Source organism: Oncorhynchus kisutch, linkage group LG30 (genome assembly GCF_002021735.2).
Source record: "Oncorhynchus kisutch isolate 150728-3 linkage group LG30, Okis_V2, whole genome shotgun sequence".
Taxonomy (NCBI): domain Eukaryota; kingdom Metazoa; phylum Chordata; class Actinopteri; order Salmoniformes; family Salmonidae; genus Oncorhynchus; species Oncorhynchus kisutch.
The window spans coordinates 28,871,329-28,888,549 of record NC_034203.2 but is presented as its reverse complement, the minus strand read 5'-3'; the positions used below and the strand labels follow the sequence as shown (position 1 = coordinate 28,888,549).

General features: G+C 42.8%; 1 protein-coding gene across 11 annotated transcripts in view; it reads right to left on the bottom strand.

Annotated features, from left to right (window-relative positions):
• The window catches only part of LOC109874533 (obscurin), a 134,593-nt gene that overhangs the window by 13,234 nt on the left and 104,138 nt on the right, over window positions 1–17,221 (bottom strand). For all 11 annotated transcript variants that reach the window (XM_031809833.1, XM_031809839.1, XM_031809841.1 and 8 more), the window contains 15 exons: window positions 11,350–11,640; window positions 10,809–11,081; window positions 8,807–10,210; window positions 7,131–7,412; window positions 6,836–6,917; window positions 6,560–6,681; window positions 5,830–6,027; window positions 5,641–5,673; window positions 5,394–5,492; window positions 4,440–4,658; window positions 4,043–4,213; window positions 1,879–2,018; window positions 1,371–1,571; window positions 1,170–1,246; window positions 651–821 (listed from right to left, as the gene is read on the bottom strand). In XM_031809833.1, the coding sequence (XP_031665693.1) occupies window positions 651–821; window positions 1,170–1,246; window positions 1,371–1,571; window positions 1,879–2,018; window positions 4,043–4,213; window positions 4,440–4,658; window positions 5,394–5,492; window positions 5,641–5,673; window positions 5,830–6,027; window positions 6,560–6,681; window positions 6,836–6,917; window positions 7,131–7,412; window positions 8,807–10,210; window positions 10,809–11,081; window positions 11,350–11,640 (3,763 nt within the window). The remainder of the gene's footprint in view (window positions 1–650; window positions 822–1,169; window positions 1,247–1,370; window positions 1,572–1,878; window positions 2,019–4,042; window positions 4,214–4,439; window positions 4,659–5,393; window positions 5,493–5,640; window positions 5,674–5,829; window positions 6,028–6,559; window positions 6,682–6,835; window positions 6,918–7,130; window positions 7,413–8,806; window positions 10,211–10,808; window positions 11,082–11,349; window positions 11,641–17,221) is intronic.

Below are 17,221 nucleotides of genomic sequence, written 5' to 3'. Positions count from 1 at the left end.
TACCCCCTTTTGCCCTCAGAACAGCCTCAATTCGTTGGTGCATGGACTCTACAAGGTGTCAAAAGCGTTCCACAGGGATGCTGGCCCATGTTGACTCAATGCTTCCCACAGTTGTGTCAAGTTGGCTGAATGTCCTTTTGGTGGTGGATCATCAAGACACACGGGAAACTGTTGAGTGTGAAAAACCCAGCAGCATTGCAGTTCTTGATACACTTAAACCAGTGTGCCTGGCACCTACTACCATACCCCGTTCAAAGGCACTCAAATATTTTGCATTGCCCATTCACCCTCTGAATGGCACACATACACAATCCATGTCTCAATTGTCTCAAGGCTTATGTCTCAATTGTCTCAAGGCTTATGTCTCAAATGTCTCAATTGTCTCAAAATAACCCCTTCATCTACCCTGATTGAAGTGGATTTAACAAGTGACATCAATAAGGGATCATAGCTTTCAGGTGGATTCACCTGGTCAGTCTATGTTATGGAAAGAGCAGGTATTCCTAATGTTTTGTAATGGTATGGTATTATATAAGGTCATTTCTGAAGCATACATACAAGCCGTATAAAGGGTTTATGAAAGCTTCATTAATCCTTAAAAGTTTACGTTTGTTTGAAGACGGGCCAAAAAAACAGTCAGTGGTACTTACTGGCTATGGAAGGCCTTGATCTCGTTGATGTTCCTGAATATGGCCTCCTTCTGGCTGGTGATGCCAGATGGGGTGTCAGGGCTCTCCACTTGCTTGATGTGGTGGGAGGTGAAGAAGTCCATCTCTTTGACAAACTCTGCCTCGCTGTTGATCATGTCTTGAATCAGTTGGCTGAGGATGACAGAGCATTGTGGTTACTATGGGGTGTCGTTGAGTGTGGTGGTGTTTCTTGCTTGTGCATGCAGAGCCGAATCCTAACGATCTTTTTTTATTTTACATTAATTCTCGAATCAAATCAAATGTATTTGTAAAGCCCTTCTTATATCAGCTGATGTTACAGTGCTGTACAGGAACCCAGCCTAAAACCCCAAACAGCAAGCAATGCAGGTGTAGAAGCACCTGCACCTGCATTGATTTCACACAAATCATCTTGATTGAGTTGCATGGCAGTCTGATCTCAGTTTAAGTTTTGGCCCTAATAGAAGAGAGTGTGAGATGTTCTAGAAGCTCTCGACTCACAGTAGTCTCTTCTTGTACTCTCCTTCTGAGACCTCTTCTCCACCTCCCTCTGTGATGTCACCAGCAACATCAGACAGCTAGAACACAAAGGTTTAATGTAACATTAATAACCCAATAACATTTAACTAAAATAGGATCAAGAGAGTAGAGTTCGATGTACAATATTGGTGCTAAAGCAATTACTTGGATCTTCAAACACACCTTGAGTTTTTTATCCAGGTAGGCAGGTGAGACCCAGCCTTGTCGGGATGGGGTGGTTTTTGTGGGTTTGGTCCGGACCAGCCATTTGAGTGGATGTGCCGAGTCCAGAACCTCAACATACTGGCCCTCCTTCAGGGAAATGGTATCTTTGTTGGGGATGGTGGGGTTGTAGTCAGCCGTAGCCACATAGATGTCAAACATCTGTAGAAGGAGTCGAACATCAGACACAAAGTCTTGTCTATAAGAGCTTACATTTGCAGAGTGACTGTATAATTGTATTTATAAGAGATTTGCCCAGAACTGGGTTTGCTGGTGATGCAGGCCAGTTGACGCCCTTTTCTGCATTAGGAGCTGAAAGGAATAAGTCAAGTAAGTAGTCTGCAAATCCAGTCAAAACTATAAGAGAAAAAAATTCAGAGTCATTAGAGAGGACCCAGTATGAGTTATGTGATATGAGGTGTTCCAAACAAAGAACAAGAATGACAGATCCTTTTATATAGTTCCATACCTCTCCCCTGGCATCAGGGTCGTCAGACTCAGAGGAGGAGTCAGCGAGAATGGAGCCGGGGCGAGAGCGACCGTGGTGTGGTGAGGCGGAGGGTGTCTTGGTCTCGTCATCACTATCGCCTCCCGGGACACGTAGTGAGGCTGGGTCAGCAAGGGGGAGGGGTTCAGAGGGAGACAGCCAGGAGAGCATACAATACACACACACACACCTCAACATATCACAGTATATACAGGTAACTGCCAAAATAAAGGAAACACCTACATAAGTGTCAAAAGTATCCTTCATTTACACAAGTGTTTCCTTTATTTTGGCAGTTACCTGCACATAGGCCTAATAATACTGTACACACATTCACAGAAAGGTGAAATTGGCCACTGAAACATCCACAGACCACCTGGAATGTGTAGCTTTGGCTTCTTGACCCGTAAAATGAATATTATCACTGGCATAGCACAATTAATTATCAAGATTCCTCAGAAGGTTAGCTAAACTACACATTAGTGCCATCAACAGTTTTGCTGCTACTGCACAAGTTATTTGATTAAATAGTTTTCACTATTACAAACTAGTTAGAACACTAGATGCATGCATAAGAAAGATACTGTACAAATAAGACGTGGTGTCTTAAGTGTCCATACATGTCTGAGTGCAGGCATGTATTCCAGCTATATGCTATCCGGAGTATCACTTCAAAGCCATTTGAATCATGTGCTTAGGTAATCACTACTTTGCCAAGATACAACTTCTACTAATGCATCAAATAAATATCATGGAGCACAAAAACATAACGGGAGAAATGTTTGACCAGGTATATATATTCTTTGTTATACTGAAATGGCAGCAGAATAATGGAACTGATTTAATGAAAGTTTTGTCCCCCACTATACAATGGAATCTTGACCATTTTTTTAAATGTGTCTTGAATGGTGAAATACTGTATGTTAATGTCATCTCCACAAGTCATCATCGCCGGTGATAGCCAAGATATTCTTACTGTCGTGCAACACGAACAGAGGGACGTCATTTTCTGACCCCATGTTTCATGTCAAGTAGTACTCCTCTTTTAAATTCAGTCAATCCAATCCAAGTCAGACAGCTAGAGACAGATGCAGAGAGGAGGACATATAACATAAGAGGAGACTCACTAACTTGTGTAAAGGATGTCTGGTTTTTAGTGAGAGTAGCTGAGATCTTTATGTACTGTGGATACATACTGGAGGCTTTGGGCCATGATTTCATCCACTGGAGCACTTGATGGTTCTGTGTGCTGTCTGAATAACAAATTAACGATTGGATGAGTGCATGTGAGTGAATTAATGGATGGAGGGCTGAAGGATGATGAAATGAAGCAATGACAATCCATATCTGTCGGTCGTAGGGGAGGACAAGGTGTAGGAATCCACACATTGGTCAAAACACAAGCAGAACAAGTATTAGTGAGTGAGAAGAAAGAGATCAAAGAATACGTAATTATATGAACATAAAGAAAATGGCGAGCAGCAAGAGGCAATATGCATGACATTTTCTTTGAGCCGTTCATTCTTAAAGCCTACATGAAGCTCTATTAGTAACTGACATATCCACAGTCACAGCGGTGTAGCTGTATCCAACAAACGCTGATGTGTTAGTTGGCTCTTTGCCTGATGTACTGCATGTGGGATGAGAGTAACTTGTCATAACATTACATAAACTGTGATGAAGTGTTATGACAGATAGCTTATAGTGTTTATGACAGCATTACAAAGGTAATGTATATATACAATTTGAATTTAGACTTGATCAATGGCAATTTTAGAGACATATACATATATTTTATTATGCTATTAAAACACTATAATAACCTTTTCTGTATTAGCATAGACAAGCAGATTCAAATGTTTTAGCCTGCAATAAAAGCACAGACTGTAAAATACACCAGGATGTATTTGACCATTATATCCCCATTTACCAGATATTAATATTACATTACTTTAACCTATTCCAGAAGTCATTATAAGTTACATGTAAAATCAAAATAAATTTGCATCAAATCACAAAGTGTATTTACTTGATCTTAAATCAACACAGAGTGGAAGAACATTTCTTTAAATCAAATAAGAAAATGTTCTAACTGTGCCCTATTTTGGACCTTTGATGGAACAGCCCATGACACATTTTCACTCACCTTGACTCATCTTGGCAGATACCATTTCCGTGATCTGGGAGGTGAGCTTCATAAGGAACTCTTCTGTTCCAACTTCACCTAGATACTGCATTTTTCCTCTGCCAACATCTTCGTCTGGAGGGCTGATAGTAATCCCCAGAGGGATTGTGGTCTCTTCCTTTGGTCGTGGTGCTACAACAGAAAGCAGATAATACATTAGGAATGTTTCACATTAGAACTTGCTGTCTGCCACGCATATACTACATTCATTTATATTATGTATGATTAGAAAAGCATGTGTCAGTATGTTTTGCTGTTTCTCTAATATGTATTGTGGACTCAAGAAATGTTGCTATTGTAACAGCTAATGGGGATCCAAACAAACAAACCAAGTACAGTATATCGTTCAGTTTCTCACCATCCTCCACTTCAAATTGGGCAGTGCAAATGGACTGTCCGGCCCTGTTGGTGGCGATGCAGGTGTATGTGCCTGCATGCTTAGAGCCCACATCCATCAGGATGAGACTGTGTTGGCGCCCTGAGCTGGCCACCTTGTAGCCCTTAGTGTCTGGCTTGATCCACAACACGTCCTCAGCAGACTCCTCTTTCAACCACGTCACCATTGGCGTGGGAGAACCTTGGAGAGCAGACATATAGATAGTGGGACTTGGGCATTCACATGGTGTATGATGAATAGTCTTATCAAACAGTAGTCTGTGGACTCGCATGTATGATAAATGACAATATCTTTTATGGAAGTATATCTCTCATAGGACGCGTTACTGATTCTGGGTCTGCTCCTCTGACTTGGTCAACTCTCAGCCAAGGTTGAGAGATATACTGTACTGTTACTGCGGCTATAGAAACCAATTACTACATGCCAAAACAATCTGAGGTTGAAGTTGTTGTTTCTCTAGCCTAGCGTCACACTACAAAACAAAAATGTACCCACATATTATAATTAATAAATAAGGACCGAGGGTGTGTGGTATATGGCCAATATATCACGGCTAAAGGCTGTTCTTAGGCATGACACAAATTACCAAGTTTATAACATGTTTTATAAACCGGGTGGTTTGAGCCCTAAATGAGAATCGGCTGACAGCCATGTCATACCATGGGTATGAAAAAACATTTACTGCTCAAATTAAGTAGGTAACCAGTTTATAATAGTGATAAGGCACCTTGGGGGTTTGTGGTATATGACCAATATACCACGGCTAAGGGCTGTATCCAGGCACTCCGCGTTGTGATGTGCATAAGAACAGCCCTTAGCCGTGGTATATTGGCCATATACTGTACAACCCCTCCACGTGCCTTATTGCTTAAATATACCATCATTATATATGAGTTCAGTGTTGTTGATAGATACCTTCCACTCTGACAGACATAGTGACGCTGGCTCCCTGTTTCACCTTCCTGTTGCTGAACCTCTCCAGGAAGCGGGGCGGCACCAGAGGCACCTTGGGATCTAGGAAGTAAAACATGGGTGTAGAAAAGCGTCATCAATACGTAGCTCAAAATACAGAACAATGCGACATGCTATAGGCAACAGTGCAAGCAGTAATGAATGAATGAATTAATTAATCAATGAATATTATAAAATCATAATTAAATACCGTGCTTCTCTACAGGCGTGAGCTCTCCTGGACCTGTTGAGAGGGTAACCATGAATTCTTTAGTAAATACAAGAATGTTATGTTGTGTATACAACAACACACATATCATAATGCAGACTAAATACATCATCCTAAGTAGAAGACAGGAATCCCTCTCAATATAAACCTTTCAGTCACGAGTAGACCTACCCAGAACCAGCAGCCTAGCAGAAGAGTATGCTGTTCCAGCAGCGTTGCTGATGTAGGCAGAGTACTCTCCTGTGTCCTCCCTCTTCACCTCCAGGACTTCCAGGCTGTGGGTATCTCGCTTGTCCAGCAGCAGGATCCTGTCTGAGGAACGCAGCGGGTGGCCGTCCTTGAACCAGTACACCCTTGGACTAGGGAACCCTGGGAAATATCAACAAAGAGTAAGCAACTCACTTAGTTATTGACCCTGGAGTCAGAAATAATAAATTGCCTCCGACTTACCTGCCCTGGGGGCAGTAGTTTTTACACTGCTGCTACTTATTGTTTATTATCTATGCATAGTCTATTTACAAATGACCTTGACTAACCTGTACCCCCGCACATTGACTCGGTACCGGTACCCCCTGTATTTAGCCTCGTTATCTAATATCCTTGAGTTACTTTTAGATTTTATTGTATTTTTTACTTTGTTTTTTTAGTAAATATTTTCTTAACTCTATTTCTTGAACTGCGTTGTTGGTTAAGGGCTTGTAAAGTAAGCATTTTGGTGCATGTGACAAATAAAATTAGATTTTAGTGTTTACTTGGCTTTTTTACCAGATCTAGGTACACATGACTCTAGTTAATTCTTCTCTATTTAAGTTATCGACCTCTGAAGGAACTGAGCAGAGACAACTTAGTCTAGCAGGGTTTGATTAATGCAGAGGAGGTGGAGAGTAACCCACAGACCAACCTTTGACTTTCAGCTGCATCTTAGCGATGGGTGAGCCTGGGCTGACGTGCACATTATGGAGCTCATCCAGTACTTGTGGCATCTGCTCATCCTCTACCACAGACTCAAAGGCTTCCGTTTCCCTGAGGGGAGAGGATAGGAAGAAAGTAAAGCTGTCAGTAAAGTAGTAACATGACCAGAGAAACGTTTTAGGTACTATTAGGAATCAGGATTCCATTGTAAAGAAGGTTGTATTCAAAGTCAAAGGGCTTGTAAACTCTGAGTTGTCTCATTCACCTAGACATGTAGCCCTTGGCACTGATATAGGAGCCGGTCTCAGTGGCATCAGCTGCAGTATCGTAGTCTGAGCTGCAAGACACTGAGGAAAGAGAGATGCATTACACAATTACTCTCAAAATAACATGGATGAGGATATCCTATGCATACAGTCAACCAACCAACTAAATACCCAAATAATCAACTAAATAAACAACGAAATAACCAAAAGAACCAACGACAATAACAACATAACTAACAAAATAACAAACAAAATAACCAACCTACCAATCAATATTATATGTTCTGTACTCACTGTCGACCCTGAGCTCAGCCTTGGTGGCAGCGATGCCGCTGGTGTTCTCAGCCATACAGCGGTAGACGCCCATGTCAGAGGGCAGCACGGTGGTGATGATGAGCTGGTGGCAGCCCTCCTGGTCCTCGTTGATCATGTAGTGGTCGTTCTCCTCCAGCAGCTTACCATCCTTGAACCAACGCACACTGGGTGGAGGCTTCCCAATCACCACGCAGTCAAAGCTGACCGGGTAACCGTCTGGCACATCCTGGCTCTGGAGTTCAGTCAGGAAGACTGGGGCCGCTGGGGGAGAGACCGGGACAATCAGTTAGGCACAACAATAAATTAGGAGCTTTTATTCATTATGCAGGGGATTAATTTCACTGGTATTCCATGTGTAATTATTACTGACCAGGATTATCTATATCTATTTTTTTATAATGAGCTTTTACAGTCCAAAAAAAGCACAGATATAAAAGGGTGTAAAGGCAGGCAGTGCAACATAAGTATTATTGGATGGAAAGGATTGTATCAATACTAGAACAGAGTAGGTCAAGGAGAGCAAAGACAAACATATTTAAAACTAAGGACTACGGCAGGGCAGAACAGCATGAGGAGAAATGGAGGGTAAGTGTGAATAGAACGATAGTATGGATATATAGTGTCAATACTGGAAAGAAGTGGATAAAAAGAAATTGAAGCAACCATTAAATTACAGCAAAGACAAACAAACAACTGTTTGGGACATAACTGAGAACACATGCCACTACATCAAAACAAACATACCAATGAAGACACACACTGATATGACTGAAAGACAAACTGTTTGGGACATAACTGAGAACACATGCCACTACATCAAAACAAACATACCAATGAAGACACACACTGATATGACTGAAAGACAAACTGTTTGGGACATAACTGAGAACACATGCCACTACATCAAAACAAACATACCAATGAAGACACACACTGATATGACTGAAAGACAAACTGTTTGGGACATACCTGAGGACACATGCCACTACATCAAAACAAACATACCAATGAAGACACACACTGATATGACTGAAAGACAAACTGTTTGGGACATAACTGAGAACACATGCCACTACATCAAAACAAACATACCAATGAAGACACACACTGATATGACTGAAAGACAAACTGTTTGGGACATAACTGAGAACACATGCCACTACATCAAAACAAACATACCAATGAAGACACACACTGATATGACTGAAAGACAAACTGTTTGGGCAAGAGAAAATGAACATTAGGTCACACACGAAGACAGAAAAGGTAATGTAGTATAACCACATGGAACACACAATACACCATGAAAAGCAAGATGAAAGCCTGGATGAGAACAATTTGACAATTTATTTAGCAAGTACACACGTAACGTCTTAGCTAACAAGCAAAGGCTTCTGTTAATGTTTGGAATTTAAACACATTGAAACATGTATTTATATTATTCAAGCTAAATAAATGACATGTACATTACTTCAATGTCAAAGGCATTAGTCTTTTTGGGATTTAACTGGTTAATTCTGATTACTAAATAGAATGGTAGACAAAATGACTTAGTATAACCGATAGAGATACATTAAATACCCATTTAATTATATGGCATAATCTCAGCAATTGCAGCAAGGCGTACAGAGAAATGTACTCTCTGGTTTTCATACCGGGGGCTCCTGTCATGAACACAGGCAGCTGCTTCTCCTGTGTGGGTGTTGCAGAGCCATCTTGAGTGTATCCCATCTTCATGATGCGCAGCTCCACTTTGAGAGGTCCAGCCTCCTGGATGGTGGTCTCCACAGGGACCCCCTGGGCCGTGAACATCTCCTTGAAGCGCTGAGACGCCACCTGGGCCTCAGACCGCTTGTCAAAGCGGATGTAGATGTATCGCTCGTCCTCGCGGTACGATTTGGGGTCGGGGGCCTGCAGCTCAGCCTCATCATCACAGCTGACGAACGACTCCTCCTCCGACGTGGCCGGCAGGCGTGTGCGGAGGAGGCGGCGAAGACGTTTGCTAGCCTGCCTCAGAGACTCGTCCATCTCGCTTTCTGCCGACGAGCTCTCCGCCTCGCTGTCGGCACTGTAGCCCATGGTCAGGGGCCTCCTTCCAGAGGCCTCCCGCGCCGAGCCCACCGTCACCTTGCCACTGTGGGTGGTCACCCCAAACTTGTTGGTGACCTCACAGGTGTAGACACCCGTGTCCTTGGTGGTTATGGCGGTGATGACCAGAGAGCAGGTGCCATCGTTGTAGATGTCAATGTGGTGGTGCTTGCCGTCCGCCAGGTGCTCGCCATCCTTCAGCCAGCGCACCTTTTCTGGCTTGCCCTCCGCCACACACTCCAGGTGGATGGTGCCATTGGGTTCCTTGGTCTGGTCCTTGAAGACGTCCTTGAAGACTGGACGCATGTCCTTGCGGGCTTTGTACCCCTTGAAGGCAGCCTGGATCTTTACAGCAGCATCCAGCAGCCCAATTTCTCCGTCCTCCTCATCAACGACCTCCTTGATGTCCGTGGTCTGTGCTGTGATCTGCTGTACTGAAGATGAGGTCTGTTGGACTGAAGTCTGTTGGCCTGTGGTCGCCTCTTTCAACTTGAACTGTGCGTAGAACTTCTCAGTGGAGATGGAATCTGTCTGGTCACACACAGAGAGGGAGGACTTGCTGCTCTTCTTCAGGTAGGAAACCAGTGTTGGAGGCCTGGATTCGTCCTCAGAGCTGGTGTACAAGTTTGGCTCCAACACCTTCTTAGGGACGATGACATGCTCTACAACCTTTTCCTTTTCTTTCACCTTTTGTTTCTCCGGGGCTTTCACATCCACTTTCTCATTCTCCAGGGCTTTCACCCCCACCTTCTCCTTCTCCGGGGCTTTCTTCTCCTTGACTGGTCCCTTGGGTGTCTTGGGCTCCTTATCCTCCTCATCAGGCAGCTCAGAGATGGAGTCAAGGGTGGGCTCTCGGCTCATGCGACGTTTCTTGGCCAGGTCCTCCCACAGTGCATGGACGTCACCCTCGGAGGCAGCCTCAGGAGGCAGGCTGGGCTGGGCCCCCTCCTCCAACTGAACCCCATCTCCACCTACAACCAGGACACAATGGAATGTTATGTGCAGCAAATGGACATCTCTACAATATAGCAGCCCCAACACACACTACATTTATAAGAACTATGTTGATCATGTAGTGACAATTACCCATGGGATTAAATTATTTTCTGATAGGAGTAGTGTGTTCATGTATACTTTGAAAGAAGGAGCTCACCTCACACCATTACTAGCTGATAATAATTATAATCTACATCCGGCACAGCCAGAAGAGGACTGGCCACCCCTCATAGCCTGGTTCCTCTCTTCCTAGGTTCTGGCCTTTCTAGGGAGTTTTACCTAGTCACCGTGCTTTTTCACCTGCATTGCTTGCTGGTTGGGGTTTTCTGTACAGCACTTTGTGACATCAGCTGATATAAGAAGGGCTTTATAAATACATTTGATTGATTGCTAGAACTAGCAGATGAACTTACCTTAATTTACCCTCAAATAACAAACACATCTCCACCAAGCTTCCAGTTTGGCTTGAGGAGAATGGCTTACAAGAGTTTCATAATAAATTAATGTGGGCGAATGGAAAAGCAAAATTAAAATTACATGGTATAATATTCTGGTTTGTTTGGGCATGTGTACCTTTTGGTAGGTTGAGATTAAGGGAGCTTTCTGCCTCGTCTGAGGCCACACAGGTGTACACACCCTGGTCAGCAGACACAAAGTCTTTGATCAGCAGCACTTGTGTCTTGCCCTCTGTGGTGACCTGGTATTTGACCCCATACTCCAGCTCCTTGTTGTCTTTGAGCCAGGTGACCGAGCTGCCCTCAGCAGAGAGGTCACACGCCACACGGGCCATCTTACCCTCCTGCAGGTCTGGACAGGCCAACTGTTGGGTCACTGTCACTGGAGCCTCTATGGACCAAAACGATTGATTGACTGTTCTTTGATTGATTGATTGTTGATTGAGTTATATTTTTTCCAATAGATGGGACACTACAGATACAATTCATGCCAATGGGAAATGTATTAGACTCTCCTAGGTTTTAAATGGTGTAACTAACACATACATGATCTAGGACTAGGTTATAATTAGGTTGTTCAACATGCTGGGCTTGAGACAGAGCCATATAGAGATATCTATGTTTGGCTCAGGTGTGAGCTCATCAAATAGCCAACTCACCCAGCTGAACGCTCTGAGGCAGCTGGACAGGTTCTCCTGTCCCAGCTCTGTTGATGGCTGCCACCCTGAACCTGTAGCCGCTCCCTGGGATGAGGTTATCCACAGAGAACTCTGTGTTACACACAGGCTCTGCATGGCACGGCAGCCAGAGGACACTGTCCGCCAGCCTCATCTCCACCCTGTAGCCCAAAATAGGGCTGCCTCCGTCGCTGAGGGGTGTGAACCAAGACAGGGTCACCGCCTGCTTACTCTTACTGACCAGCTCTGGGTCCTCCGGGGGGTCAGGAACAGCTATAAAAGGAGAGTGGGTCAATGGTGGGTTTGAAGAGAGAGGAATTTGTATTTGTAATTATTAGGGATCCCCATTAGCTGCTGCCAAGGCACTTATATTACACAAACAAAAGATCATATAGCATTAGCACACCGCTACATATCTACAATACAAAATGTATAATAACACCATACAACGTTATTTCAATGTGCGCTTGTAGAGTGCTATTGTTTGTGTGTGTATGTGTGTCTCTGTACCTGTGTGTCTCTTCACAGTCCCCGCTGTTCCATAAGGTGTATAAAAAATAATAATTGGGATTCTACAGCTTGCATCAGTTACCTGATGTGGAATAGAGTTCCATGTAGTCATGGCTCTATGTAGTACTGTCCGCCTCCCATAGTCTGTTCTGGACTTGGGGATTGTGAAGAGACCTCTGGTGACATGTCTTGTGGTGTACGCATGGGTGTCTCAGCTGTGTGCTAGTAGTTTAAATAGACAGCTTGGTGCACTCAGAATGTTAACACTTCCTACAAAAACCAGTGGTGATGAAGTCAATCTCTCCTCCACTATGAGCCACGAGAGATAACATGCATATCATTAATGTTAGCGCCCCCGTGATCTTTTAAGGGCTTGCTGTGCTGCCCTGTTCAAACCAATTGTAATTTCCCTAAGTCCCTCTTTGTGGTACCGGACAACACGACTGAACAGTGGTCAGAGTTTGAAGGTTGGCCTTGCAATACATCCACAGGTACACTCAAATGATGTAATTTAGCCTTTCAGAAGCTTCTAAAGCAGTGGTTCTTAACCTTGTTGGAGGTATTGAACCCCACCAGTTTCATATGAGCATTCACAGAACCCTTCTTAAAATTGGAAAAATAAAATATGATATTTTCAAATTCAAAACATAGGTATATATTTTACTGGTGCACAAAATGAACCATGCATCAACATCACTGTGTTCAAAGAACAAAACCATCAAAACATGATTTTCACACCAAAACATAATAATGAATATTTACTGCAAATCAGTGTGACTTCTGCTGTTGCCTTTCAGAGACCAGTTCAGAAATGCGCGGCTTCACCTTGGCAAGTGCCACTCTCATGTCTCTCATGTCATTTTTGCAACAAAGTCTTTTCCTTTTCTTCGTTTTTATGTCCAGCATCCTCGAAAAGGATTGCTCGCAAAGATATGTTGTAACAAACGGTATGAAAATCTCCAGAGCTTTCTTAGCAATAACAGGGTACGTTACCATTTGTTGACACCAAAACGTTGAAAGCGTTGTTGTTCTGAAGAGTTGCTGTTGAACCTGGCTCTGCTGAATTTCAATGATTTCCTCGAGGTATTCATCATTGAATTCATCTGTTGTCTCAACACTAAACGTGAACGGCTGTCTCACCCATGCTGGATATGACTCTCTTGTAGGGAAGTATCCGTCGAGAGACTTTGCAAGCTCATCTAAGTGCGTGGCAATTGCTTGCTTCAGTTCTGCGGGTACAGAAATGTCTCCGATTCCAGATACATCTTCGAACTTATTTACACAGTCATCCAGCAGGGGAAAGTTTGCGAAGTTATCATTCTCTGTTCGTCGTTTCCATAACGGTAGCTTTTTTTGAAAAGCCTTCAGGTTTTCCTCTGCTTTGATGATGTTGACTCCACCACCCTGCATCTTTTGATTGAGATGATTCAGAGCTGCGAAGATATCAGCCATGTACACTAAAATGAGAATGAACTCAGAATTTTTGAAGCAATCTGCTACATGACAATGTTGGTGCTCTTGCAAAAACAGGGCTAATTCCACACGCACGGCAAAAACACGATTCAGCACCTGTCCCCGGGATAACCACCGAACGTTAGAATGGTACAGCAGTACCTCGAATTCAGAGCCCATTTCTTTACACAGCTCACTGAAGATGCGGTGCCTCAGAGCACTAGTTCGCACATAGCTCACGCATTCCACTACAATTTTTAATACTTCTGCCAGTTTTGGAGGCAAGGTTTTTGTTGCCAATGCATGCCTGTGCAGAATACAATGCGTAACAATGATGTGTGGTGCATCGACTTTCACTAGCGCACCAAAACCAGACTTTCTTCCCAGCATGACTGGAGCTCCGTCCGAACAAACTGCAGAAACCATATCCCACGAAAGTTTGTAGTCTTTAAAGAAGTCATCCACAAGTTTCTTCACATCGGCTGCCTTAGTTGTTGAGGCTTACAAAATAAAAAATCTTCCTTTATCACGGCGTCATTCACATAGCGCACGACATTCACATAGCGTACAGCAAGCTGGCTTAGATTGGAAACGTCTGTGGTCTCGTCGAGTTGAAGGCTGAATTTTGCCGGGCTTGAAATCAGATCTGCAACTACTTGGGCCAAGATGTCTTGGCTCATGTCCTCTATTCTGTCTCTGATGGTGTCATTTGAAAGAGGAATTTGGGATAACTTAACTTCAGCCTCTTTTCCCAGCATGATATTCGCCATCTTCAACACAGCTGGTTTTATGAGTGTTTCACCAATGGTGTGTGGTTTGCCCTGCTTTGCGATCAGGTAAGCAACTTCATATGATGCTGTGAGGATCAGTTTGTTGATGGGTACAAAGCCGAGAACAGGCAGAGTAGCCTTTTCATCAAATCTGGCTCTCTTCACCTCGAATTCAGCGAGCGTTGTGTTCTTGTATTTTCCATCTCCATGCATCTTAAATGATGTCTGTGAGTATAACAGAATTCATATGGCAGGCAAAAACCTGAGACAAAACCCAACTAGGAAGTGGGAAATCTGAGGTTTGTAGTTTTTCAACTCCTTCCCTATCGAATGCACAGTGTCTATGGGGCCAAATTGCACTTCCCACTGCTTCCATTAGATGTCAACAGTCTTTAGAACCTTGTTTGATGCTTCTACTGTTAAGTGGGGGCAAATAAGAGGGGAATGAGTCAGAGGTCTGCCAGAGAGTCACGAGCTGGCCACGAGAGTTCATGTGAGAGTTATCTTGAGTTATCATGACTGTCCTGATCAGGTCAGGTTACAGGAGACCACAACCCTACAGATTATCTCTCAACCCCAACAGAGGAGGAGAGATCTAGGGGTCTGAAGATGTGGGGGATTTTATGGACCCTCACGCCCCTGGTAAATCTCAGGCCACAGACAAATTCCTTTGTCCTGTTACTATGGAGAACCAGCCTCAGAACATTAAACATTAACTATTTGGAACAATGGTTTTCGTCAGCCACAATGGTGGTCTTGACGATAGATGGAATATGAAAATGTATGTCATTTTTGTTTTGTTATTAAAGGTTAATAGATGACGTTATTACAAAAACATTGCAACATGAAGAGTTTTCCTAGTATATGTTTGATGTTTATACATTGTATGTTGTGTGGAAAATGTCCAAATCAAAGAGAATGTTTTGGGGGAGATGAAATGTTAAGTTAGTTGTCTAAAATTGGATTTGAGTAAAATCTGGACCTTGCCTCATGAACTTGGTACGCCCAGAAAATCGCCCTAAAGGCGGCTACGCCCACTTCTGACCCAAGGGTATAAAACCTGTGAGTATAGAATTTACAGCAGGACTACGTGACCCCAGCTGCAACAAGGTCTAAAAAAGTCAACAAACCCAGAACGCAACGCAAGTTTGAGGACAAAGAAATCCTTCTCTACCCAAGCTACAGCTGAGTAGCTGTGTCTAAGCTGGTGAATTCAAGTAGAACCACCTAGCCTCCATCTCCCATCGAATCGTGGTATCTAAAGGGTTTCATTCCTATGCTGTGAGCTCTGAGCTACAGAGCTGTCTGTCCTCAGAAGACCCCTTCCAGAGAAAAGGGTGAGGGAACAGACTCCTAAGCCAAAAAGGACACTGACATCGAGAGGACGAGCAGGGAGGTGCGCAGGAGAAGTGCGTCATCGAACAGCGGAACGGTCCACGCAGAGAATCCTCTGCGATCATCCCCACGTAATTACATCATTATATTCTGACCCATAAGAGCGGCAGTTTGGGGCAAGGCTAGGGTTAGAATAGCATAGCTGACAAATTCACCCAAATGTATATTTCTCGTGTACTTTATTTTTTTCTCTCTTTTGAAATTCCCATTGTGGGTAACACTCGCCATAGTGTGTTGGCCCATTATACTAAGTTCTAATCAATAGCCTATAATGTGTTTTGTCTATGTGTATCTTCTATCATCATTTTAGCTTTTTAGTAAATAAATATTCAACGAAGATTGGTGTGGTACGAATTCATTGGTGGGACCCGGGTCCGTGCAGATTCATGGGCTATACGACGTTCAGAACGAGATTAGTAGACGAAACTGGTTAATTAGCGGCGGTTGTAAAATCGATATTCTGATATTCTTTGAGTTAATTTGGGAAATAGAAACTCAATAAAAGCTAGTTTTCCCATGGTGCCCCAGGTTAATGAGTTAATAATTGCTTGATTCAGTTAATCACGTAATTAGAAACTTGTAATCATTCGATGAGCAACAGTCGTCACATTAACTAATACAACGTCACGACACATTATTGAAGATTTATGTTAAAAACATCCTAAAGATTGATTCTATACATCGTTTGACATGTTTCTACGGACTGTAACAGAACTTTTTGACTTTTCGTCTGCTCCTAGTGATCGCGCGCCATGAAAAGGAGGTATTTGGACATAAATGATGGATATTATCGAACAAAACAAACATTTGTTGTGGAACTGGGATTCCTGGGAGTGCATTCTGATGAAGATCATCAACGGTAAGTTAATATTTATAATGCTATTTCTGACTTCTGTTGACTACACAACATGGCGGATATCTGTTTGGGTTGTTTTGGTCTCTGAGCACTGTACTCAGATTATTGCATGGTGTGCTTTTTCGGTAATGCTTTTTTGAAATCTGACACAGCGGTTGCATTAAGGAGAAGTGTATCTATAATTCCATGCATAATAGTTGTATCTTTTATCAATGTTTATTATGAGTATTTCTGTAAAATTTATGTGGCTCTCTGCAAAATCACCGGATGTTTTGGAACTACTAAACATAACGCGCCAATGTATACTGAGGTTTTTTATATAAATATTAACTTTATCGAACAAAACATACATGTATTGTGTACCATGAAGTCCTATGAGTGTCATCTGATGAAGATCAAAGGTTAGTGATTAATTTATCTCTATTTCTGCTTTTTGTGACTCCTCTCTTTGGCTGGAATAATGTCTGTGTTTTTCTGTGACTAGGCACTCACCTAACATAAACGTTTGGTTTGTTTTCATCGTAAAGCATTTTTGGAATCGGACACTGTGGTGGGATTAACAAGAAGTGTATCTTTAAAATGGTGTAAAATAGTTGTATGTTTGAGGAATTTTAATTATGGGATTTCTGTTGTTTTGAATTTGGCTGCACTTTCACTGGCTCAGCCCAAAGAGGTTTTAAGTTGCTCCAAAGCTTTTTTACTCTCATTCATCTTTGTTTCATAGTATAGTTTATTCTTCTTTTTATTCCGTTTTCGTCACATGATTTCTTAATTTGCAGTACATTTGCCATTCCGTTCTGCTGACTTATTTGCCATAACTTTTGCATCATCACTCTCTACCATACAATTCTTAAATTCCTCAATCAACAGG